Below are 24,698 nucleotides of genomic sequence, written 5' to 3' on the forward strand. Positions count from 1 at the left end.
TCCCTGCTTATTCCTATGGCAACGCAGATGGAGAGGGATATGGCAGGGGCGATTCTAAGATCAGACCTTTAGGGGTGCTCAGCCCCCAATGAGAATGTGACATAAATACAGTGCCTTGCAAAAGTTTCAATTAAATATTGAATGAATAAAAAAAACTAAGGATGTCCCTTTCTTCATGAACTACCAGCATCAAATAATATTAAATATTTTTTATTATTATTATTTTTAGGGGTGCTGAGATGGAAATCTGCGCATGTTTCAATTGTGAAACTCATTTGACGTGATTGTGAGCAGTAATAATCTTTATCTTTTGACCAGCTATGTGGCTTACCGTAGAGGTCTTGATTTCATGGGTGCATGCCCTCTTCAGGTCAAACGCAGTAATGTTCCTTTAATCATAAATTGTTTACCTTCCAATTAAAATCACCTTGAAATAATACGACATCCTATTAAACAAGTTCTAGTCCCCCAATGGCTTGCGTTTTAATTCACACATAGTACAGGAAGTTGGAAAATGTGTCTCGTCCACATACAACCACGCTTAATTCACACAAACATAAGACAACAGAGCAATAAATAAGCCACCCTTCTTACATTTACATTTATTCATTTAGCAGACGCTTTTATCCAAAGCGACTTCCAAGAGAGAGCTTTACAAAGTGCAGAGGTTACTGATCATAACAACGAGATAGCCACAAAACATTGCGAGTAGCCAAAACTTGAAGCACACATTGTGAACAACCAAAGTAAGTGCCAAAGGGAAGAACCATAAGAGCATGTAGTTAAACAAGTTTACAATTAAACAACATGAACTGCTATAAGTGCAAGTGTACCTGTGAAAAAAAAATCTGCATATGAGAAATACGTACCAATATTCTAAGTGTTCTAAGATTTTTTTAATGCAAACCCTGCACGCACGAGTCTATGTTGATGAAATCCCTTTTTGTTTTGAACTCCAGGTTTACACTTTAAACTGATTATTTTTGATAAAACATCTCCAGCAAAAGATCGTCAATGCTTGCATTTCCGATGACGGAACCGAAGAAAAGGCTGGCCACAATCTGTGCGTTGATGGATTGCAACATGGAGATTGCGATGTAGAGTTTGGCGAACCGAACATAGTCTCCCTGGTAAATCATTTTTACATATTCGTGTAGAGCTTTGTATGCTTCCCGCTGTAGTGACAAGATGTATCGTTGACTCTGCAGTTCCGCGATTTCTAAAGAGGAAAGAGCAATCTATAAAATCAGTCTTCAACCAAATATTTCAATATTGTTCCCAGTTTAGTAATGTGTTTACATTTTTTTCGTGCTAGTTTTACATTTGCCTTTATCCCCCTTGGTATTAATAAGAGTGGTTACGTTTGACCGGAATGGCGAACGCATTTTTATTACACATTCGTAGGAGTTCCAATCTAACAAGACAGAAATATTTAGGCTAAAAGACAAACCTGGATTGAAGAGAATAACGCCTTTTAAATATGCATATTCTTTGGTGCTGATGTTGAGTCCCCAGCATTTACTCAAAAACATTTGGATTCCTTGGACATCTACGAGAGAAACGCCTTGGCCATTGTGACCATTTGAAGTTTCCTGTTTGTTCTGACAGTTGGTTAAAATCTTCTGCAGCATGCTGGGTTCAGACGTCTCCACGGTTTCGAAATCGACCGCGTCTTGCGCCATACCCAAAACCAGCAAGGGTGCCCAGCTGTTGCGCACAAGCTGAAGTTGGTCCTTCGCCGGTAGTTCCCGAAAACAAGGTACATTTTTTACAAATCTCAGCGTCTTTAAAAGCACCGCGGAAGTAGCTTTGGATGTTACCAGCGGAGCACGCAGTACCGCTGTTTTATTAAATCCGCACGAACAAGCTCGCTCCTGCGGGACGTCGAACCTTTGGCGCCTGAGCGAACGTTGTGTCGGCTGGTCGTTTTCTCTCAAAATGCTGTAAAGGATGCTTTTCTGTCCCCTCGCGCCACTGCACTGGCAGCTGGCAGAGCAAGCCATGCCGACGGCTCCAGAAGAAGGCAATCAACACAAAGAAAACGGTTCGGCTTTTTTGTTCAATTCCTCGAACAACTTCTGTAGCACATGTAATATCTGGAGGACGACTCCAGTTATGGACAATCGCGCACACTCGCGCGCCTAGAGGGAGCTAGATGCCTTAAAATGGTGTAAGAGGCCAGGTGTGTGATTGGCCTAGAAACTTTGATTGGACGTTACAGGGCCGTAATCATAAAATATCCCCCCCAATCAGTGGCGGTTCTACATTGAATTACACCCAGGGCGAGACGCCCTTCGCACGCAAACGTAAGAGTTAGCCTATACCCACCAATTAACATTAGCCCTTCATTCATGACATGGATACCGTAATAATCATACAGAGACATATTTGCATACCTTTATCTTTTTCTCGTTTCTCCTCTTCTTCTTTTCTTTTTTTTCACACAATAAAAAAAAACAAAAATGTGCAGGAACTTTAGGCCTATATTTATAATATTATGAATGAAATGTGCGTTATTTGGAAGAAAGTCGAGGTGCAACTGACTTTAGCCCACTAATTTAGAGTATTGCACTATACAGTGCAATACTCCCCCCCCTTGTCCGTTCCATTTGGGAGACCCAGTCAGGTGAGCTGTCTGTCCCCTCCCCTTTTTTCACACAGCTTCTGTGCACGGCACCTTCTCAGCAAGCAGGGGTGCCTGCAGCTGCCTGAAGGGGGCGCCAATTTGCCAATTCCCCACACAGTGAAATGATAGAAAAGAGAAAACCGCTTCGCAGCGCAGAGATTTTTATTTATTTATTTTATGCTCGTGCGCCCCCCACGTGACATGAAAAAATGTATATATTGATATAAAAATATAAATGTGCTACGACAGGCAACCCAAAGGCAGGGGCGTAGCCACTTGGTGGCCAGGGGGGGCCACGGCCACCAATTGGTCAGAGAAAAAAAAAAAATCGTCACCCGGACGGTGACGACTTTTTTTATAAAGTCGTCTTGTATTGGCATTTGTCACTTATGCTACAAGCCCCATATTCGCAACATGTTGGGCCACGTCCCCATCAACAGCGCAAGACACAAACCAACGTACCTGCATTCTGACAGCGCTTCAATGGAGACTAGCAGCTAACCACTGGATACCGTTAGAAAACTGCTGCTCTGAGTGATGCAGTGTGTGAGTTTTAAAATAGTAGATTTTGACAATCAAGTGCCCCCCCCCCCCAATAAAACACTGGCCAGAGCTGGCCCCCCCCCCAGAAATAATGTCTTGGCTACGCCCCTGCCCAAAGGTTTTCAGGGGGGGACCCTCAGACTCCCCAGCAAATTTCGTCCCCCCCAATGTTGACTCCATGGCCACGGCCTTGATATGTTATATGCTAATAACTCCAATTGGTGAAGCAATGTAAGCTTTAAAACCTCAATGAGACACACAGAAGACTAATGGCGTTTTTTTGGATCACCTTGGGAGCAAATGTAGGCTATGGTCTACATAGCATTTATGTTGTCCTGAACTCACTATACATTCTCAGCGTAAGTAGTGTGCGCCAACTGATTTAATTTAAAAAATGACCACTAAACATCTCAGTTGCATCAGCACCAATGCTGTCCCCCCAGAAATACAAAACAAAGAAAAATATGTTTCAAATATAATGGCGACTGCTACGCCTTTCCCTGAACCTAAATTTCAGAGTAATTTTTTTATTTATTTTTTAAACACACCCACAAAAACAGAGAAGAGCTATTCCAATTGATCTATTTGAAAGCACATGTTCGAGGACAAGGCTGGTTAAACAACGATTTTAAAAGGCCTCTCTTCACACTACTCTTCCTTTGTGGCTTGTTCATTCTTACCAGCTTCTGCTCAGGGTCACGTATGTTAAAGGACAGGTGGCGTTAATGTTCCACGGCTCAACGAGAAAGGAAAAGTATTCAGTGTGTACAAGAGGCTACGTTACAGGCTTGCATTCTGAGCAGACATCTTCTCAGGATATTATTATTTTATTTATTTTTTTACACAGTCCCATGGGCAAGTTCTGGCCTTGAAGATGTCTTCAGCATTTATAGACTTTCCCCTAGTTTGAAATAGCTCTTGCTTTTAGAAGAGGCAGTGCTTTTGTCTCAAAAAGAGCCTAGTAGACAATTTAACCCACAATACTGCCTGCATTTGCAGAAAACTAAGTGGAACAGTAAATGCTTCTCTTTCGTAATGTTAATACCTTCCCTAATGTTTATTTTGATGTCTGTCCAAACAAAATACATGTAGTATAGATACATAGACAAGCCTAGTGCTCAGAACCACACAAAGCTTCCAACCGCGTTCTAATATTAGCACAGGAGTTATAGCTGGATGGACTTCAAGTATTTAATCTATAATCAAAAATGTCTCCGTGCAAGTTTTCACAGCCTGAGTTTTGACCTCAAGGTTTGAGAGGCGCCAGGTAAATTAGAACCTCAAGCAGTCCAAAAAATATATATATTTTTTTTAATATGAAAGATGACTCCTGACTGAATTGAGTGTAGTTAGTAGCTGTTGCCAGTTCTGATGATGTGAACAAGTCTTTTTTGCACCAATCTCAGAAACATTCTCTATGAACAACCTAAGGATACAATGATCATGATGCAATTGAAATCACTGACCAACTTCAGATTGAGAACCTAGTCAAAATTACTCTCCAATTACTGTGTGTATCCAAGATATTCAATGATTCTTGGAAACGTTTTAAGCAGGTACACAGTAACCATATGCGTTAGGGGAATTCACTTATTAATACTGTTGTTTGACAGTACTGGCTGAATGATTTAGATGACGCAAGAGACTCAGAGAGATAGCAACAGTGTCTTTTTCTCAAGGACTTCTGTCATTCTTTAGGAGTGATGGTGGAGGAAAATATTCTGACGTTCGTCTTTGTACGAGTTTCTCAGGCTGTCGTTACATCCTTTCTCTTATTATTTGACCAAATCATGAATTGAGAGTTGGTAAGTATGGAGACGTTTTATATGCAGAATGTTTTGTAGGTCTGTTTTACTTTCTAAGATGTATTTCTTGTTCATGAAAACACAAATTGAATCAACTTCATTGAGGCCAGAGTATCTCAGTGTACTGATGAAAAAATTAATAATTTCATTTGTGACACTGTCTGTCTGTGTGTGTGTGTGTGTGTGTCTCTCTCTCATTCACACACAAATACACTACAAAAGCCTTTTGTAAGAGGCTGATGGCCGTGCAGGCTGGAGATCGTACTGTACAGTAGCAGCTCTCGTGTCCGCAGTCATGACACAACCACGAGAATCAAACTGCTACTTCATGAAGCTCGAGCGTGATGGTGGAGCGTGGATGTCAGGTGGCTGAGCGGTGAGGGAATCGGGCTAGTAATCCGAAGGTTGCCAGTTCGATTCCCGGTCATGCCAACTGACGCTGTGTCCTTGGGCAAGGCACTTCACCCTACTTGCCTCGGGGAGAATGTCCCTGTACTTTCTGTAAGTCGCTCTGAATAAGAGCGTCTGCTAAATGACTAAATGTAATGTAATGTGATGGCACACAGCTAGCAGTGGTGAGATGAACGGACATGTTGAAAACGACCGACAGACGAAAACATTTAAAAACAGAATGAACGAATTAACTTTGTGCACGACACTATATGAAAACAGTCTAATTATATAAACATTTAGCTAACCTTGGAGCAGTCCAGTCTTAAACAGGGACTGTGTGAGGCCATAGGGCTGTCCTTGTGAACGCTTCTGTTGTAAGGCACACACCCCAAGATCAAACCACCTGCGGTTAATTAGACTGGGGAGAGAATACAATTGGGCAATAGATTGTCAAGGCCAGCTAAATAATTCACAACCTTTTCTTTTCAAATCCTTCATATGATGCTGCCTCTCACCCTGATAGCCTACCTGGGAATGTGCGCAACTTGCAAACATCCAGGATTTTTCTGGACTGGCAAAGTTATTTTTGTTTTCAATCAATCGCAAAAGTAGCAATTGCTTTTCAGTTCCGTGCTTTCTGACCTACATACAGTCCTGCCACCAGCTGCAGTTGATTTACTCTCGGGGGAGGACCGTAGAATAGCCCCGTACGGTACCTAGGCTACCAGTTCCAGCTGGTATCCACCCTGGCAGTCGAACCTGCTACGCTCCTCCTCGGAGTTGGAACATCAGTCAACCAACACCAGTCCACTCCAGAAAACTGATGGAAACAGCCTTCGCCGCAGGGTCTGAGTCAACATTTTGACATATTAATTTATGTCCCGCTGAGCTGTAGCCTAATTGAGAGACGGCTGAAATGTGCCACCGTGTTTGGGGGAAGGTTTCAAATTAGCTTTCAGTTTGATTCATGTCCCTTTTGTCACCTTTTATTGAGCCACGGTGAACAGCGTTCTCTTGTGTTACCTTCACAGGTAAGAGGGGTGTGGTTCTTGTTTGCATAAAATGTTGAATTATGGGTCCAAAGATGTATGCCATGGTGAGAACAGGTGTAACTGAGAAGGTGAGATAACAAACTTAGCTGTGTCCCAATTCGCATAGGCCTACTTTAACGTTTACTGCAGCTGCCCTTACAAAGTAGCCTATTGCTGCATGCATACAAATGGGCTAGACTACTTAAAATATAAGAGTCTCGAACTGTCACGCATCGTTCCATCATCGCTGTCTCCACCTCTACCGCAGCCAGAGTGTGAGTCAGAATCAAAGTGCTGCGAAGTCCAGCCGGATGTGTAAGACGGCTTGGAATTGTTTGCATACCGTAGAGCAGCGGCGATTCTAGGATCACACCTTTAGGGGTGCTCAGCCCCCAATTAAAATGTGACATGAATACAGTGCATTGTAAATAGTGCTAAACCCTCTTGCTAATATAAATCCCTTATTTCACTGAATAACGATTAATACATTTATGTATTCTTATGCGGGGATTCAGGTGGCTGAGCGGTTAAGGAATCGGCTGGTAATCAGAAGGTTGCCGGTTCAATTACGGCCGGGAAAAATGTGTCCTTGGGCAAGGCACTTCACCCTACTTGCCTCGGGGGAATGTCCCTGTACTTACTGTAAGTCGCTCTGGATAAGAGCGTCTGCTAAATGACTAAATGTAAATTATGCAAAATATTGAATGAATGAAAAAACTAAGGATGTCCCTTTCTTCATGAACTACCAGCATCAAATGATAATAAACAATATATATTAAAAAAAAATTATGGGTGCTGAGATGAAATTTAAGGGTGCTTGAGCACCCCTAAAAATGGGTCTAAAATCGCCACTGCCGTACAGTACCATGTATTGGGACATAAAAAATCTCTTTCTGGCACATTAACTAATATGGGTATTAGGACAAAACAGTTTACTTCTCGAAACGACTGCTTTGTAAACACACTGCAAGGCTTAAAAAAAAAAAAAGGAAAAAGGCCTTTAGTCAAAATGTCTTCAGTCTTGATCCCAATACCACCTGGGCCACCCTGCTCTTGAATGCACATTGTACCTTAATTACTTTCCAGCATTCTTGTTCATGTCGCAAAGTCTCCTTTTGTGGACTCTCTCTCAGTAACAACCTACCTTTGGATAGAAATGAGCCTTGACACCGTTATTGACTACATATATGCTTTCTTTATATTTCTATGTAGCGGATTCTTGTTGTATAACAGGATACAGCCAATATTCCACCCTTTTCTTCCTTTTGAACTTTTAACAGAATCATGAAGACTACCAGGGGCACAGTAACCTAGCCTTCAATTCAATACCAACATTTACTTTATTGGGTGTTTAAAACCCTCCATATTCTACTGCCCTTTTGATTCTTATAAAGGGGTAATATGTTGGGGAGTAATGGAATCATTGGTTTCAGAATTGTTCGGTACAGGTATAGATGTTCACAAAGCGTGGTGGTTTAACATCAGTCGTTACCTGCACATAATCTAGACCAGTGGTTCTCAACCCTGGTCCTCAAGTACCCCCTGTCCTGAATGTTTTAGATGTTTCCCTGCTCCAACACACTTGGTTCAAATGAATGGGTCATTATCCAGCTCTGTAGAAGCCTGCTTATGACCATTCATTTGAATTATATATGTTGGAGCAGGGAAACATCTAAAACATGCAGGACAGGGGGTTCTTGAGGACCAGGGTTGAGAACCACTGGTCTAGACTTTCATCCGAGGCAAAGTACGCACACAAATCCTTGTCCGAGTATTGAGATAACATTTCTACTTGGTCAGTAGAAAGCACTTTTTTCCTTTCCTGTTTCAGGTGTCCCAAAGCTTGTTATATATTTCTGACTTTAAAGGTCCAAAAGTTTTTTTAAATCCATGAGTTTTCAGAATCTGAGCGTAAAATAAGGCAGAAATCCTGCCCAACATGCACCCAGTCAGGTCTTACCAATAATAAATGACAACTCAAGTTGACTGACAGAAATCGACAGATCAAGGAGCCGTGACAACCCACCACGTCGATGACGATTGTAGCGATCACGATTGTTTCAATTGAACACGAATTGCTCGAGGCGCGATGTAATATATTCTCCAAACTATGTTTTATTTACTCAAATCCCATCTAATGACTTGTGCGTACTTGAGTTTGAGCATAAACATGAGAATATCCTCCACAAGGCCGCTATGCAGACAGCCCTTAATCCAAAATCCACAACCCCCTTCCGGATGGTAGTCTCTCTTTAATTATCTTCATCTCCATGAAATGTGAGCCAGAAATCCCAAAATATTAAAACCCTCTTGATCGATGGCTCACCAGGTAAGAGGGTGTAGCCTAAGGATTTACTGCAGGGGTCTGGGTTCGATTCCAGCTGGGGCCATTTCCTACATGCCCCCCCCCCCCCGCCCCCTCCTTTTCATTTCATGTCCCTCTAATACTGCAACTATCTCGCAATAAAGCATACATACCAAAAAAAATATCAGAAACAAACCTGTTTATTCTAACTTAATGAATTACTACCAGGGTCTGTTAGCGCTGTCAACAACATGTCGGCAGAGATGGTACCATAGTTACAGTATTGTACAAACTAAATACACCATTGACAAATAAAGGCCATCTGGAATGGTATTGATTTGATAATTTGGGATGTGACTATGAACAGTACATACTAGCCCCTAACATAATCACTAACCCCCAAATCGTAGTCCTGTGTTGGTCACTAATCATGATCTGGGCCTAATATTGCAATTGTGAAGTTACTGCCATCTGCTGGCTTTTGAGAAAACGGCATCTTAGAGGAAACTAAACACATGCACGTTCTCGTACCGTGGCACCAACCACAACCCTCACGCACCCTCACACCTTCAGGAGTCAACGTCATCTTCAAAAGAGAGAATCAAGAGGCGGTGTACTTTGTCAACACTTAAAAGGAAATATATTTTTAAAAAATGAGAACAAAAGAACATTTCATACCGAAGAGCTGCTTTTGTCATTTGCAGAGGAAATTTACACAGGACTTTTAAATGGTAACACTTTACTCAAGGCATCATGACATTAACCTCACGCTGTGCTGCCGCGAGCAGTGACAACACATTTTTGCCGCTCCAGTTGAGACGCCTGTTTAAGACCGACTTCACGTCCTGCTTACGACAGGGAGGTGGCTAAGTCATATCCCCCCCCTCACCTAAAGTATCATGTTCATTTCATGTCACATTATGAGCTCTTTTTAAGGATTATTATACACACACTGGCTCTTCGTAATCACTCGTATGACGTACGCACCATTGAAACATTTACACACAATAAAAATCTGCATGGACCCAACTCCTTCCGTTGAAACTGAAAACAGTAATACTCTCGTAGGACGACGCTGGTCTGGACCGGTGGCACCAGAATTGGATTGTCCTACTTCACATCCCCACCCGCGCCGATGTTCCCCACGACCAATCAAATGAGGATGATTCACAGACACATCTCACTATTAAGGAGTGTAGGAAGGGGGCGGGGCTTGATAGAAATGTTCCAACGAGGAGATCTGTCGTTGGCGCTGGGGGTGTGCATAGCTGGGACAGTCTTCTACTCCCCAGCACGCTATCGATCAAGTCTTTCTTAGCTGTTTTCTTTTCACATATTATTATTATTTTCTTTTTTTTATCATTATTATTTTTTTCGTATATGCTCCAGTCCCAAGACCCAGGTTGCCTGGTGTCCTCGTCAGTGCTTTCGTCATCGATGAACATGCACTGGACACATGTCCACGTCTGTGAGTCACAACTCACGTCAGACACATGGAAAGATCTTAGCTGGGGTGTGGTGGTGGTGGTGGGGGGGTTAAAACAAAGAGAAAGACAGAGAAAGACAGACAGAGAAAGACAGAGATAGAAAGACAGAGAGAAATAAAAGGCAGAGAGAGGCGCAGTAAGAGAACAGCAACAAGAGAAAGAGAGAGACAGATGGGTGGAGAGAGAGTGAGAGGAGACAGGAAGTGTCCTCTACATAGTCCTTTGTGCAAACTGATATGTAAACAAATAGAGCAGGGCTACAGAACCAGGGAGGGCACACAGTACGGTACTAGAGGACAAGGTTGGATACGCAGAGCCTCTTCTGGAGAACCTGGGGGCCAGGTTTGTCACCCAGGGTTCTCAGCTAGGGTACATGTATGCTCCTTCAACAACAATTGATTGACAGGTATAAACAAGGGTGCTGTAATAAATATGGAGGAGGGGGGGGGGGGGGGGGAGTCGCTGTCGAGTTTTCTGTGCTTATCCATCAACTTGTGCATTTGTTGCCACTACGACAAACGACAGGTGTGAAACTGTCCTTGGAAGTACGTCGCCATTCTGATTCGAAAAGTCTCAGACAGTTCGAGAGAAAAGAGGGAGAGAGAAAGCGAGGGAGAGAAAAGAAGAAGGGGAAAGAGATAGATAGAAAGAAGGATCACGTAAGGAGGGATAGAGAGAAAGTAGGTGATTAGGGGGTCAAAGGGCACGGGACCACAGGAAATGCAGTAGGAGGTAAACACACACACACAGACACCCGGACGGACCCCACTGTCTCTCCACCCATGCTCACTATCGCATCTACGAGACTCAGTCTCTCAAACGATTACAAAAAACAAAAAGTATAAAATGTCTACAATATCACCCCTCCTGTCTTCGACTATAAGGACATGACCATATTCATTATTTTCTATTATATATATATATGTATATATATATATACACACACACACACACACTATGATGTGCCGTGGAGGCAGTTGGAAGGGGGGAGGCAGGGGGAGGAATGGCTGAAGTCTCGAGGGAGGAAGTAGGTTTGCCGAGGCCGTATCTTCTTCATCTAGTTCTTCTTATTTTTCAAGACACAAAGAAGTTCACAGGAATGGTTCCCGCTCCCCCGAAAACAGAAAGGATAACGATGATTGAAGTTCAGGAGTGGTTTGGGGGTCGGGGGCGGGGGGTGGGGTGGGGGGCGGGGGCGTTAGTAGACCCAGGACACGGGGACCCACTGGGCGGTGGTGCAGACCAGGTCCACTGCCTCCTCCAGGTGACGGATGGTGTCGTCGATCTCGTTGTTGATGATGGTCTGGTCGAAGTAGTGGGCGTAGGTCTTCTGCAGAGTCTCGGACTCCTTCTGGAGCCTCTGGAGGGAGTCATCCTGGAGGGGGGAGAGAGAACGAGAGAAAAGAGGGAGGGGTAGAAAAGAGAAAAAGAACCAAAGTGAGGATGTCGCCCAAGGAGGTGAGGTTGGGGGATGTTGGGGGGAAGGAGGCACAACCACACACCTGTGCAGGTAACATCCACACACACACACACACTAGTACTGCCACAACAAAGCCTACATGATCCTAACTAAGGGGACTCGTTCAACCCATCAACAGGTGCACACCAACACTGGATACAACGCTGGAAACACGAGGTGAATGTAAACACATGTACACGCACGCCTGTGCTAATCTACAGGGCCTATACAGGTGGGTCCAGTACTTACAGGCAGTTTCCTGCACCATTTTGGAAGCTTGAGAGCAATGAGAGAGGGCATGCCAGAGAGAATCAACATGCAAGCACACACAGAGCCACGTGCAGTGGAATACACACACAGAGCCACGTGCAGTGGAATATACACACAGAGCCACGTGCAGTGGAATACACACACAGAGCCACGTGCAGTGGAATACACACACAGCACAGCCAACCACCAGCAAGCCACCACACGGACAGTTCAAACAGAGTAGATGAGTGAATGGTGTTTCTGAAAAGTGAGCGCACGCGAGGGGAGGAGAGAGAGGAGGAGGAGAGAGAGGAGCGGGGGAGTGAGTGTTGGGTTGGTCTCTGACCTCGTTCATCCCGGGGGTGATGGTCGGCGCGGCGATGAACACCACGTACGGAGCGAACTCCGCCGTCCTCAGGATCTTCAGGGCCTGGAAGAGAGAGAGAGGAGACGCGTGTGAGCTGAGCCGGGATACAAACCTAACACACCCTCCAGACCACAGCAAGGAAGCGGTCCCCCCGCCCCTGCACCCACCTGGGGCTCCACATCCAAGATGGAGATCATGCCCTGGGCGTGGATCTGGCGGATGGTCTCCAGCCGGGTGCCGTACATGGCGTCCTCGTGGCTGCCGTACTCCAGGTAGTCGTTGTTGCTGATGTCCTGCATCATCTGGTCATGGGACACAAAGTAGTAGTTCTTCCCGTTCTCCTCATCTTTCTTGGGCGGCCGAGTGGTGTCTGGGGGGGAGGAGAGAGAAACATTGGCGAGGGTGATTTGAAAGTGCTGTGATCTTGGGACAGGTTGTGGAGAAGGTGTTTGTGTGTGTGTGGTGTGCGTGTTGAGTGTGTGTGTGTGTGTGTGTGTGTGTGTGGTTTGGTGTCTTACGCGGGATGGGGTAGGCAAAGCGGTCTGGGTGCTTGGTGATGAGTGTGTTCTTAATGTGTCTCCTGCCAACTCCATGGGCTCCTGGAGGGAAAGAGAGGGAGAGGGGGAGAGAGAGAGGGAGAGAGAGGGAGGGAGAGAGAGAGGGAGAGAGAGAGAGAAGAGAGGTCATTTGTGAGGGTTGATGCAAAGTGTCCCTGTGCGACAAGCAGACTTGACAAAGCGCATTGTAGATTTTTTTTAAACACGCCTGTACGTGTGACCCCCCTTCCCATTCTGCATGCTGTGGGAGAGAGGGGATCTGTTAAGCAGCCTGTGGGCCACCCTGCTGTTTCTACCGCTGAACCGAGGTGCAGAGCGTGGGGAGAGGGAGGTAGGGGGAGGTGGGGAGATGGAGGTGGGGAGAGGGAGGTGGGGAGAGGGAAGTGGGGAGAGGGAGGTAGGGGGAGGGAGGTGGGGAGAGGGAGGTAGGGGGAGGTGGGGAGAGGGAGGTAGGGGGAGGTGGGGAGAGGGAGGTAGGGGGAGGTGGGGAGAGGTGGGGAGAGGGAGGTAGGGGGAGGTGAGGAGAGGGAGGTGGGGAGAGGGAGGTGGGGAGAGGGAGGTAGGGGGAGGGAGGTAGGGGGAGGTGGGGAGAGGGAGGTGGGGAGAGGGAGGTAGGGGGAGGTGGGGAGAGGGAGGTGGGGAGAGGGAGGTGGGGAGATGGAGGTGGGGAGAGGGAGGTGGGGAGAGGGAGGTGGGGAGAGGGAGGTGGGGAGAGGGAGGTGGAGGGAGGTGGGGGGAGGTGGGGGGAGGTGGGGAGAGGGAGGTGGGGAGAGGGAGGTGGGGAGAGGGAGGTGGGGAGATGGAGGTGGGGAGAGGGAGGTGGGGAGATGGAGAGAGGGAGGTGGGGAGATGGAGGTGGGGAGAGGGAGGTGGGGAGATGGAGAGAGGGAGGTGGGGAGACTACATACCCAACAGCACCAGGGTTTTCCTCTTGAATGCTGGCAACTTCACCACCTCCTCATACGTGACCAGGTCTAGTTGGTCGAAAACTGGAGAAAAGGAGAAGAAGTTTGAGTCTTCTGAGTACGCCAGGCACAGGTCATAGGGAGGGTGGGAGGGATGCGATGCGATGCTCGCAGGAAATACTGGAGGACAAAGTATTATTTTTCCCCCCCAAAAGAAGATACCAAAATAAGTTATTTTGTACGGAATGCCTGGCTACAGAAACTAACTGCAACAATCTTACATCAGCAAAACCTAAATCTAGACGTAAAGAGAGGCACAACACACAGAGGCACGGGAGAGCGACTGTAGGAGTTACTTACATGCAGCCAAGCCATTTGGGTAAGAGACAGCATGAAAAATGGACAGAGGGAGGGGAGGGGAAGGGTTAATATAGGACATCGTAACAGAAACGGAAAAAAAGAGACTCAACAAAATCGATATTTAAACATTTCTCTGGCAGGACTGAGGGATTTTCAATCCCAGCAGGGTTAGACAGGTAACGTTTAGTCAACATCTAGCAGACGTGTTAGAGAGGAGCTGGCAGGGAGAGAGGAGAGGCGAGGTCTGGTCTGGAACAAGCATGTGTTAGAAACATTGGCACAGACAGACAGGAACACAGCTAGCACGCTGTAAAACGCGGGTTTTGTTTACATCCTAAGCACTTGTAGTTTGTTAAAGAGAAACGTGGAGACGGTCATCTTACAGGACACACAACACGGTCACATCACAACCGTTTTTACAAGACGACTATATCAGTTTGTCAGAGTGTGTGCAGCGCGTGTAGCGTCTGGAATGTGTTAGCCTAGCAACTTAGCATCTCTGAGTCGATTAGCTAATATAAACGGCTATCTTAGCGCGTTAGCCTAGATTCTGGGTCAGCCTCAGACTGATAATCTGACCTGGGAACCAAGCTAATGCGCTAATCCAACCCACTAACCAGAGCGTAAAGCTAGGCTAAGGACCTGACGAGGTCAGGCATGTCCAACACCTCCTAATTCTCCTCTCTGTAATCACACACACGTCCCACAGCAAACACACCTCACTTACTATTCGCGTCTTTTCTTTTAAATAAAAGCGAATAATTCCCTTCGCGTTTGGTGTGAAAACAGCATTAGCGACATACTGCTAGTGCACCTTTGTTTGACAATGGGAACATACATGTTAATGTTTCCCACCAAAGATTGGCAGAGCCAGAGTATACTTAAGCTTTGGTTGTGTGTGTGTGTGTGTGTGTGTGTGTACCTGCGTTGTGCTTGGCCAGATACTTGTCTTTGTACTGTTTCTTCTTCTTTCCAAACCAGGTACAGCTGGCCTGCTGCTCCTGTTTGGTCTTCTCCATGGCTATACACGCCACTCGCCTGCAGAGAAAACACACACACAGCAGCATTAACACACACACACACACACACACACAGAGCAGCATTAACACACAGAGAAAAATCCTGCCTTCAGCTCTGACTACATTTGAAGCTGTGAGTCCTGATAGGAGAGCCCAGGACAGGAGAGCCCAGGGCAGGAGAGCCCAGGGCAGGAGAGCCCAGGGCAGGAGAGCCCAGGGCAGGAGAGCCCAGGGCAGGAGAGCCCAGGACAGGAGAGCCCAGGACAGGAGAGCCCAGGGCAGGAGAGCCCAGGACAGGAGAGCCCAGGGCAGGAGAGCCCAGGACAGGAGAGCCCAGGGCAGGAGAGCCCAGGGCAGGAGAGCCCAGGGCAGGAGAGCCCAGGACAGGAGAGCCCAGGACAGGAGAGCCCAGGACAGGAGAGCCCAGGACAGGAGAGCCCAGGGCAGGAGAGCCCAGGGCAGGAGAGCCCAGGGCAGGAGAGCCCAGGGCAGGGTTTAGTCAGGTCAGTCAGTGCGACACTCAAGGCCCTCATTACAGCCTTTCACACTGGAGCAGAGAGGCGTCTGCCCCTTACAGGCCTCCTGCATTACTGGGGCTCTGACTAAAGACATTTATGTGTGTGTGAGTGTGCATTTGAGTGAGCGTGTTCGTGTGTGTGTGTGTGTGTGTGTGCTCTCTCCTCACCACTCCTGCAGCTCTGGGGAGGGGATGAGTCCGGCCGTGCCGTTCTTGGTGTTCTCCAGCTTCCCCTGCCACCAGTTGTGGTCGTCCTTGGAGATGATCTGGATGATGTCGCCCACCCGGAAACGGATGCCTGCCTCCTTGCAGGGGATGAGGTCGTCCTTGGCGGGGTCGTACTCAAACTGGGCACGCACGTAGATCTGGGAGGGGAGGGGGTGCGGGGGGGGGGGGGGGGGGGGGGGGGAGAGTAGCAAGGTTGGTTGAGTCGGGTTTTGGGGGATGGGGATGGGAGGGGGTACAGGGATTGTGATTGGTTGAACTGTTGATTTGAGTTAAGGGGGGGGGTGCAATGATTGGTCAAGGAGCTAATATGAGAGGAAACAGTGACAGCTGTGGTTGGTCAGGTGGCTGATGAGAGATACTCAAAGCCTGGAACTGGTCAAATGGCTGAACATGGACCGCTGCCATCAGCAAACAAGAAGCACAGATGCAAAGGAAATGGAAGAAGACAGCAAAACTGTTAGAGAGAGAGAGACAGAGAGCAAGAGAGAGCAAGAGAGAGAGAGAGCAAGAGTGAGAGAGAGAGAGAGCAAGAGAGCACGAGAGAGAGAGAGAGCACGACAGAGAGAGAGAGCACGAGAGAGAGAGAGAGAGAGAAAGAGCGAGAGCAAGCGAGAGAGCTACCATTTAAAACACGGTGGGGGTTTGGGGCCCGTCGTGGCGACCCGCAACAAAACGAGACTCGTCACAAACGAGTGTGATGCGTCGCGTAGCTTGAAGAGTCGAGGCCTGGCTAGCATGAACTCCACCCACGACCACAGTGATGGGGGAGGGGGGGGGGGGCTACTACTACTGGGGGGGAGGGGGTCCATTTGGGGGGGTCTTACCTTGATGGACATTTTGTCCTTGATAGGAGGTCTGGAGATCTAAAGGGTTGGAAGCATCACACACACACATCATGCAGTAGAAAACAGACAGGACATTGACAGAGGAGAGGGGAGGGGGAGGCAGGGGGGGGCAGCCAGAGCTGGGGTGCTGCTGGTGAAAGTGTGTGTGTGTGTGTGTGTGTGTGGGAGGGAGGGAGGGGGGTGACATCACAGATCACAGGGCAGAGGTCATTGGTCGAGGGAAGAGGCGGGGCTGGTGTGACATGCTGGAGAAGATGAAGGACCACTGTCCACAGACGGAGAAATACACACGTTGTAAAACACTGGCGCGCACACACACACACACTTCCTCTCACACTCTCCCCCTCTCTTTCTCTCACATACACTTCCTCTCATACTCTCCCCCTCTCTTTCTCACACACACACACTCTACCTCCCTCTCTACCTCCCTCCATCTCCCCCTCTATCTACCTCCCTCCCTGTCCTTTTCTCACACACAAACACTCTCAAGGACATGATGGAAGTGGAGAGAGGGACACCCAGTCGTAGCCAAACGGTGGAAGGAGGAGGGAGGGAGGGAGGGAGCAGGGGGTGGGGTCCTCACCTGTCGTCCTTTAGGCTGGATGGTTGACGGCAGATCCTGGGGAACAACAAGACTGTTTGAAAACTAGGACCAGTTTCCTGTTGCATAAAGCTTCCCTATGAGTGTCTAATGGAAGACTGACTGAGATCTCCAGTTGCGCAATGCATTATGGGTGAAATAAGACACTTCGCTGGTGTCACTAGATTTATAGGTGTATTAACTTTCCTACTGCTAATTAAGTCAGTCTTAATATTTATGTAACAGGCGTATCTACACTAGTCTAACCTGATCATTTAAGACCGTCTAAGGCCAAAACTAAATGTATGCAACTGGCCCCTGGTCTGACCAATGGGAGAGCAGTACAGAAAATCAACAAGAAAACTCAAGTACTGATAAACAACCCAACAACCCTTACCAAGATTGAGCTGGTGACGCTGGCGTGGCCATTGGCTGGCGACTGTCTGGACAAGTCAGGTGACTCTTTCTGCAATTAGAAACGTAAAGAGTGGAGAAATAAAAACTTGAGTCATCTTGAGTCAGCTGAGCCGAACATTCTAAAGCAATCTGAAAATCCATTGAAGAATATAAGTGTGTGTGTGCGTGCGTGTGTGCGTGTTCCTCACCTCACAGGACATGGACTGTGACCTGTAACTCGGTACGATCTTGAAAGTGATGCTTCCTCTCATCTCTCTCTGTGGGGCAGAAAACAGAACACCAGGAAGTCACATGGTACACACCAGGAAGTCAAATGGTGCACACCAGGAAGTCACATGGTGCACACCAGGAAGTCACATGGTGCACACCAGGAAGTCGCAATGAGGGAACAGACAATCGGATGTAGCGTAACTTATGGAAGCCGATAGGAAGGCAATCTAGAATCCGACGCTCTCATTGGACAGCAACAGACATGAGAAAATGTGATTGGCTGACGCACCAGCATCTTCTGAAGCTGCTCCACCGTCTGATTGGCTACGCTGATGCCGTTGATCTCCCGGATCTCGTCTCCCACGTGCAGCGTTCCTGAGGAGGGGGGGGGGAGAGTGTGTGTGAGGAACGGCAGTGGGTGGAGTAGTGGGGGTGTCAGGTGGCTGTGCGGTTAGCAAACTGTGCCAGTAATCCGAAGGTTGCTGGTTCGATTATGGCCGTGCCAAATGACGTTGTGTCCTTGGGCAAGGCACTTCACCCTACTTGCCTCGGGGGGAATGTCCCTGTACTGACTAAGTCGCTGTGGATAAAAGCGTCTGCTAAATGACTAAATGTAAATGGAGCTGAGATCTCACACTCTCTGTCTCCACATGTTCTGTCTCCACATGTTCTCTCTCTCTCTCTCTCTCTCTCTCTCTCTCTCTCTCTCTCTCTCTCTCTCTCTCTCTCTCTCTATACACTTGGACAGATACACGTGTGTGTGTGTGTGTGTGTGTAGAAATTGCTATGTTTGGGGTCAAGTATGACCTGTCTCTCTCCCTCTCCACACGCGTGTGTGTGTGTGTGTGTGCACCTTGTCTGTGGATCATGCCTCCGTGCATGATGCGGGCCACGATGCAGTGGTTGAGCTCGTTCATCTTGAGCGTGATGCCCATGGGCTCGTCTGTGTTCTTCTGGAACTGCACGAGGCGCACACGGGTCACGTTCTCCAGGTCCATGTCTCCGCTGGTGCTCTCAGGGGAGTCTCCGTTCAGGTAGGGCGAGGTGGGGGGCGGGGTCACTCTCAGGGCCTCGTCGCTGTACACCTCATGGGCCACTACATCGTGGGTCTGCAGCAAGGCCTGGGACACACACACAGAGAGAGAGACACACACACACACACACAGAGACACACACAGACAGACACACAATATATACAAATATGTTTAGAGTACAGTACTATAGAGTGAAAGGGTACTTCATCAGTGAGACAGGTTTAGAGAGTTGTGTGTGTGTGGTGGTGTGTGTGTGTGTGTGTGGGGGGGTGTTTGGGCGTGTTGGTGTGGGTGTGTTTGTGGGTGTGAAGTCATGGGAGGTCATTAGACAGAGAGCTAGGCTTACACTAATCCTCTTTCTGCCACCACTGATTGTGACGGCAGCACAGCAGACCACAAGACTGTAAACTTCCTCACAACTCCAACTGGGTCAAATACAACGTCATTTACACTACAATACCTTACCAGTTTTAAATGGACAATTTGTCTTCCTACGAACAAAACACAAAAGGATTGAAAACGTTGCTGGATTCAAGTATGGAACATTGAAGTGTCTAGACAGGAACTGGTAAGAGGGTTTTCCCTCTCCAGGCGAAGCTAGCTAGGGTGGGAAGTCATTTTGGTGGCAGTCAAGTGTTCAACAATCCCTTCGTAGAAAGTGTCAACACTAGACAAGAGACACAGAAGACTGGTTTCCTCCTCCCACACTCTCTCCCTGCTTTCCTACAAATTCTTCCCTACGATTGTCTTCACACCATTCGCAAAGAAGAGTGTGATATTTACATTCACAAGCTTCAGGCAAAAACACAGATCAGATTTCCATCAGAAAAAAAAGGATTTTGTTGAATTCAGTCACTCTGATCTCCCAGTCAGTCCCGTCCCTTACCAGAGATCTTTCATTCCTCCTCTCCTGACGTCTCTCCCACCTCCTGCCTGCTCCTGGGACACGAGGACACACTGGACAGCTCTCCCTCCCTTCCTGTGACCTCATCTCTCTCTCCCTCTCTCCCCCTCCCCTCCCCTCCCTCCTCTCTCCAAGGTGGTCAGTTCTGGACATGTTAAGATGCTAAGCAGCTTTGTCAAGGTAGAGGGAGCTTTGCTGTGAAAGGACTGAACATGCCTGCAGGTGTGTGTGTGGGAGGTGGAGGTGTGTGTGGTTTGTGTGTGTGTGAGATGTGTGTGTGTGAGATGTGTGTGTGTGAGATGTGTGTGTGTGTGTGTGTGAGATGTGTGTGTGTGTGTGTGTGTGTGAGATGTGTGTGTGTGTGTGTGTGTGTGATGTGTGTGTGTGTGTGTGAGATGTGTGTGTGTGTATGTGATGTGTGTGTGTGTGTGTGTGTGTGTGTGAGATGTGTGTGTGTGTGTGTGAGGTGGAGGTGTGTGTGGTTAGTGTGTGTGTGTGTGAGATGTGTGTGTGTGTGTGTGTGAGATGTGTGTGTGTGTGTACCATGAAGTGGGGTTGTGTCAAGATCCTCCTCAGCTCCTTTGCCTCCATGTTCTCTGGGTAACATGAGATGGTCTCCAGTACCTGGGGAGGGAGAGGGGGAGAGAGAAAGGGTGAAAAAGACAGGCACAGAGACAAAGAGAGAGAGAGACCCAGACAGGCACAGAGACAAAGAGAGAGAGAGACCCAGACAGTGAGACAGAGAGATAACTGTGTGAAAGACAGAGACAGTGTTCTCCAGCATATTAGACCCTGAAGCTGTCCCACACAGCTTGGCCCTCCTCCCCCCACCGCCCTCCCCCCACCGCCCTCCCCCCACCGCCCTCCCCCCACCACCCTCCCCGCACCCCCCTCCCACAGCTCTCACCTCTTTGGCTCTCTGGACTCCGTCGCTGGGAGGGTTCCTGATCTGTGGGGACGACCTGGAGTTGATCTTATCATAGAGCTGAAACACACACACACACACAATGGATCCAAATCAGTCTCAAGGCTGACAGTTCCAGCTCCTAGGACCTCCTTCTGTGTCTGCTTGGGAAGCTTGACGTGCTGTTTGTGAAGCTCCAGTCGCCTCCCAGTGGAGGTGCTGTGTAACTGCAGCTGGTGTGTGTGTGTGTGTGTGTCACTCACGTCCAGCAGTGTGTGCAGGTGCTGGTCCTGGAAGACACTGTGTAGGAAATCCAGATCTTTCTCACTGCAGTCGGTCAGCGCATGGATCTCCTCTAGACTGTCCAGCACCTGAGACACTGCCCCTATGGAGACACACACACACACACACACACACACAGGTTATGCACGCACACACACACACACACACACACACACACACACAGTGACACTTTATATAACTATATACATACTGACACTTTAAATATTTACAAACAGAGACACAACACACCCATTCAGGCTGTTTATATTCATTTAGCCACTTAATCAAAATAACATCTTTGCAAGTAACTTAGTTTATCATCACCGAAATAAATACGTACATACACATGTACACCCAAATAGTTATGCATACAATCAAAAAAATTGACAGTCACTGACACATGCACTCACACAGACCCAACTGACAGACACACACACACAGTAAATGCATACAATCACGGACGCAGACACACTGAAAATACACACATATTCACACACACTAAATGCACGTGTCCACACATACTGAAATGCACACTTGTACACGCACCCATGTGAACACACGCACACTGAAAATGCACACACACACATTCACACGCAAACAACACGGTCAACAGAACAGACAGTATTCGTAACAGCTCAGAGTACCTGCTGCATCGCCAGCACATGCAGCGAAACCAACGGAGAGACAACAAGGGTAACAGCCCATCAATATGAGAGATTAGAGACAGTCGCATTTAAGCACCACATCAAAAGCGCACGTATGGATATGACACAAACGATGAGTTAGTCAGAGTCCCACAAATCATTCTTTAGAGTAAGTCAGGCAGGGGTGGATTGTGTGTAAATGTTTTGAACGGGCATCACACGTTCTCTCTCTCCCGGTATCTTTTGAGGAATCGTGTTGCCGCGAGCGGTGATTTACAAAGCGCGCGCGTCACGTAAACCATTCAACACTTCTTTCAAAAAAATAAAAATAAAAGCAGGGCTTGAAGTTAAGCCGGCCCCGCTAGATTCTGCCCCGGAGAATCAGTGATTTCCCCCCTGATGTTCTGACTAAGAGAGAGAGAGAGAGAAACAGACTTCTGGGTTCTGAGATAAGACTTAATCAGAGTCCAAAGCAAAATCAAAGTCAGATGTTGTTTGAAAATACCCCAAATGTTGTCTTGTCTAAAATGCATTACATATGCTGTAGGTCTATGAAAGACCAAACATGCCATATTTATAAATAATTCAATTCATGCACACATTAAAGTTTAAATAAACAGACTAATGAGTGATGAATTACAAAAAAGCTGGGGTAACTTTAAATAATTATGCATCCACTAATTCAATAGCAATAGGCCTACATTAAGTTGCATTGAGGCGTCATACAAAATTATTTTAATGATTTTAAGGACAGGCAAAAAATAAATAGCTGACTTTGAATTATTTATATTTCTTACCATATTTCTTATCTTATATAATATGAACGAATGGGAGGTGAGTAACAGTGGAAGCGGACATTCAGACGTTACAGTCAAACTGGCGCGACTATGCTTCGTGGTGGCTGGACTGTCCGCAATAGTGAGTTTGTTTTGGCGGAAAGTTGGTGGTAGTTGACGGAGATTTCTCCGTCGAGCAAAAGCATGCTTTAACATGAACATTTGGATCAATTAGCCACTTCATCGGAGACATATGTCAACTCGTGTGCCACCAACAATTTGGAACATGTTTGCGCTTAACCTAGCGGCTAACAAATCTATATCGTTTATGCACGACTCTACACTGAATAGCAGCTTGACAAAGGATGACGTCAAGGACACCTACACTGACAATTGTTCGCCTGATTGCATCTGCTATTCACGTCCGTCGTGCAAATGGTTAAACTTGTGTTTCTTTCCACCGATAACAGGCGAACACAAAGGAAAACGTTTGAATTGCTAAATGTGTGTTAACGACCGCCAGCGCCTATTTATCAAACATTAGTAGGCTACTAATGTTTGATTGACAAATTTCATTTTCATACTGAATAACTGAATAAATTAAATGCCAAATAATAAAGTACATTTATTTTGCCATTTTATTTAGCATTCCATGTGTCATTTATGCATGAAGGTGTGCACTTAATGAATGAGCCTATTCATTTTTCAATATCCATAATTTGGTCCTACATAAAAGTCCAGCTCTTTTTATGTCCTAAATAATATACATTATTTTTGTTAGAGACATTTGTAGAAACATCCAATGACAGTTATCTTGACATCCTTAGTTTTGCAGGAACAACGGGGTCTGGCAGACTGGACACAGCCAGCCGTTTCTAGGGCAACCTGCTCGCAGCGTTTTCATTCAACATTCTCTGAGGGTGTGATTTAAAGCGGTTTCAAAACAGCGTTTTAGGGAGCCGTTTCACGGGGCGAGGTACACCATCCAGCCGACCAAGAAACACGTCTTCAAATCCCATCTCTGACCATGCTACGTTCAGGATCAAACATTGCCGTTTTGCCGCGATGGGACTTTACACACCAAGTGTACATGGAGTGAGAGGATAGAACGCACCGAAGGGAACGTGCGTGGCGATCAGTTCAGTTCGTCCTCCTTGAGAGGGGGGAGGGGGGGCATGACATGACCGATCCGAAGGCGACATGGGGGAGGTGAAGAGGGGAGGAATCTGTTTTAGAGTATGGAGACCGAGCCACATCCACAAGGGGTCCATGAGCAGGCTGGAGGGGGGGGGGACGTAATAGGCAGGGATGACGTCATGATGATGTCACACTGTCGGGTGACAGCGAGGGGGATACCTACTTTCAGCAGCTAGCAGTCCTAGATAGGCCCAGCAATAGAACAGAACCAGAGAGAGAGAGAGACATTAGGTAGGAGACCCAGTAAAACAGAGAGAGGAGAGAGAGAGATGAGAGAGAGACATTAGGTAGGAGAGACCCAGAGAGAAATAGAGAGAAAAAAGAGAGGGAGAGAGATTAGGTAGGGGAACCAGAGAGAAAGAGACACAAATGAGGTAGGGGAACCACAGAGAAGGAGACAAATGAGGTAGGGGAACCAGAGAGAAAGAGGGAGAGAGACAGATGAGGTAGGGGAACCAGAGAGAGACAGATGAGGTAGGGGAACCAGAGAGAGACAGATGAGGTAGGGGAACCAAGGCGGAGAGAGACAGATGAGGTAGGGGAACCAGAGAGAGACAGATGAGGTAGGGGAACCAGAGAGACAAAGGAGGTAGGGGAACCAGAGAGAGACAGATGAGGTAGGGGAACCAGAGAGAGACAGATGAGGTAGGGGAACCAAGGCGGAGAGAGAGTGGGTGAAAGAAAGGAAGAAGAGAAGCGAGAAATTGCAAAAAAAAAAAAAAAACGTTTGTAAAAGCAACACAAGGAGACGGAAGATAAAGAGGGGAAAAAGAAAAGAAGCGAACGCAGCCATGTCTGTGTAAAAGACTGTTGAGTCCATTTTGAAATGATCTTGTGCTGCAAGCTTGTAGCTTTATTACATGGTTGAGTGCAGTGCAGAAGGTTAGGTCTACTTGCCCCCAGACCCACTTACAATCTCTCTCTCTGTTTCTGTCTCTCTCTGTTTCCTCACTCTGTCTCCCTTTCTCTCCCTCTCTCCTTCTCTGTCTCCTCACTCTCTCTCTCCGTCTCTTCTCTGTTTCCTCACTCTCTGTCTTTCTGTCTCTCTGTTTCC

General features: G+C 47.1%; 2 protein-coding genes across 4 annotated transcripts in view; both read right to left on the reverse strand.

The window, feature by feature from the left end:
• Window positions 1-852: 852 nt before the first annotated feature.
• nr0b1 (nuclear receptor subfamily 0, group B, member 1) lies at window positions 853-2,003 on the reverse strand. The gene is made up of 2 exons (XM_067260678.1): window positions 1,451-2,003; window positions 853-1,219 (listed from the first exon to the last, which is right to left on the reverse strand). Exons 1-2 carry the CDS (start codon window positions 2,001-2,003, stop codon window positions 978-980), a joined length of 795 nt encoding a protein of 264 aa, XP_067116779.1. The 3' UTR covers window positions 853-977.
• A 6,882-nt stretch (window positions 2,004-8,885) lies between these two features.
• The window catches only part of LOC136965782 (peripheral plasma membrane protein CASK), a 36,536-nt gene continuing 20,723 nt past the window's right edge, over window positions 8,886-24,698 (reverse strand). Inside the window, exons 11-26 of one of the 3 annotated variants that reach the window (XM_067260006.1) lie at window positions 21,009-21,130; window positions 20,749-20,826; window positions 20,385-20,465; window positions 18,757-19,024; window positions 18,193-18,278; window positions 17,882-17,950; window positions 17,674-17,742; window positions 17,280-17,315; window positions 16,676-16,714; window positions 15,792-15,988; window positions 15,010-15,125; window positions 13,731-13,811; window positions 12,784-12,864; window positions 12,433-12,635; window positions 12,245-12,328; window positions 8,886-11,565 (exon numbers count right to left, since the gene is read on the reverse strand). In XM_067260006.1, coding sequence (XP_067116107.1) covers window positions 11,389-11,565; window positions 12,245-12,328; window positions 12,433-12,635; window positions 12,784-12,864; window positions 13,731-13,811; window positions 15,010-15,125; window positions 15,792-15,988; window positions 16,676-16,714; window positions 17,280-17,315; window positions 17,674-17,742; window positions 17,882-17,950; window positions 18,193-18,278; window positions 18,757-19,024; window positions 20,385-20,465; window positions 20,749-20,826; window positions 21,009-21,130 — 1,787 coding nt within the window. In that variant the 3' untranslated portion in view covers window positions 8,886-11,388. The remainder of the gene's footprint in view (window positions 11,566-12,244; window positions 12,329-12,432; window positions 12,636-12,783; window positions 12,865-13,730; window positions 13,812-15,009; window positions 15,126-15,791; window positions 15,989-16,675; window positions 16,715-17,279; window positions 17,316-17,673; window positions 17,743-17,881; window positions 17,951-18,192; window positions 18,279-18,756; window positions 19,025-20,384; window positions 20,466-20,748; window positions 20,827-21,008; window positions 21,131-24,698) is intronic. The other 2 variants (XM_067260005.1, XM_067260004.1) reach the window with 2 other exon arrangements.

This window comes from Osmerus mordax, chromosome 22, assembly GCF_038355195.1.
Source record: "Osmerus mordax isolate fOsmMor3 chromosome 22, fOsmMor3.pri, whole genome shotgun sequence".
Classification (NCBI taxonomy): domain Eukaryota; kingdom Metazoa; phylum Chordata; class Actinopteri; order Osmeriformes; family Osmeridae; genus Osmerus; species Osmerus mordax.

What these genes read in the sequence shown, in the direction of transcription:
- nr0b1 (XM_067260678.1), bottom strand. Translation starts at nt 2,003, where the DNA reads ATGGCTTGCTCTGCCAGCTGCCAGTGCAGTGGCGCGAGGGGACAGAAA. An exon ending in CGTTATTCTCTTCAATCCAG is followed by an intron (nt 1,220 to 1,450) that starts GTTTGTCTTTTA and finishes TTTCCTCTTTAG; the next exon opens with AAATCGCGGAACTGCAGAGT.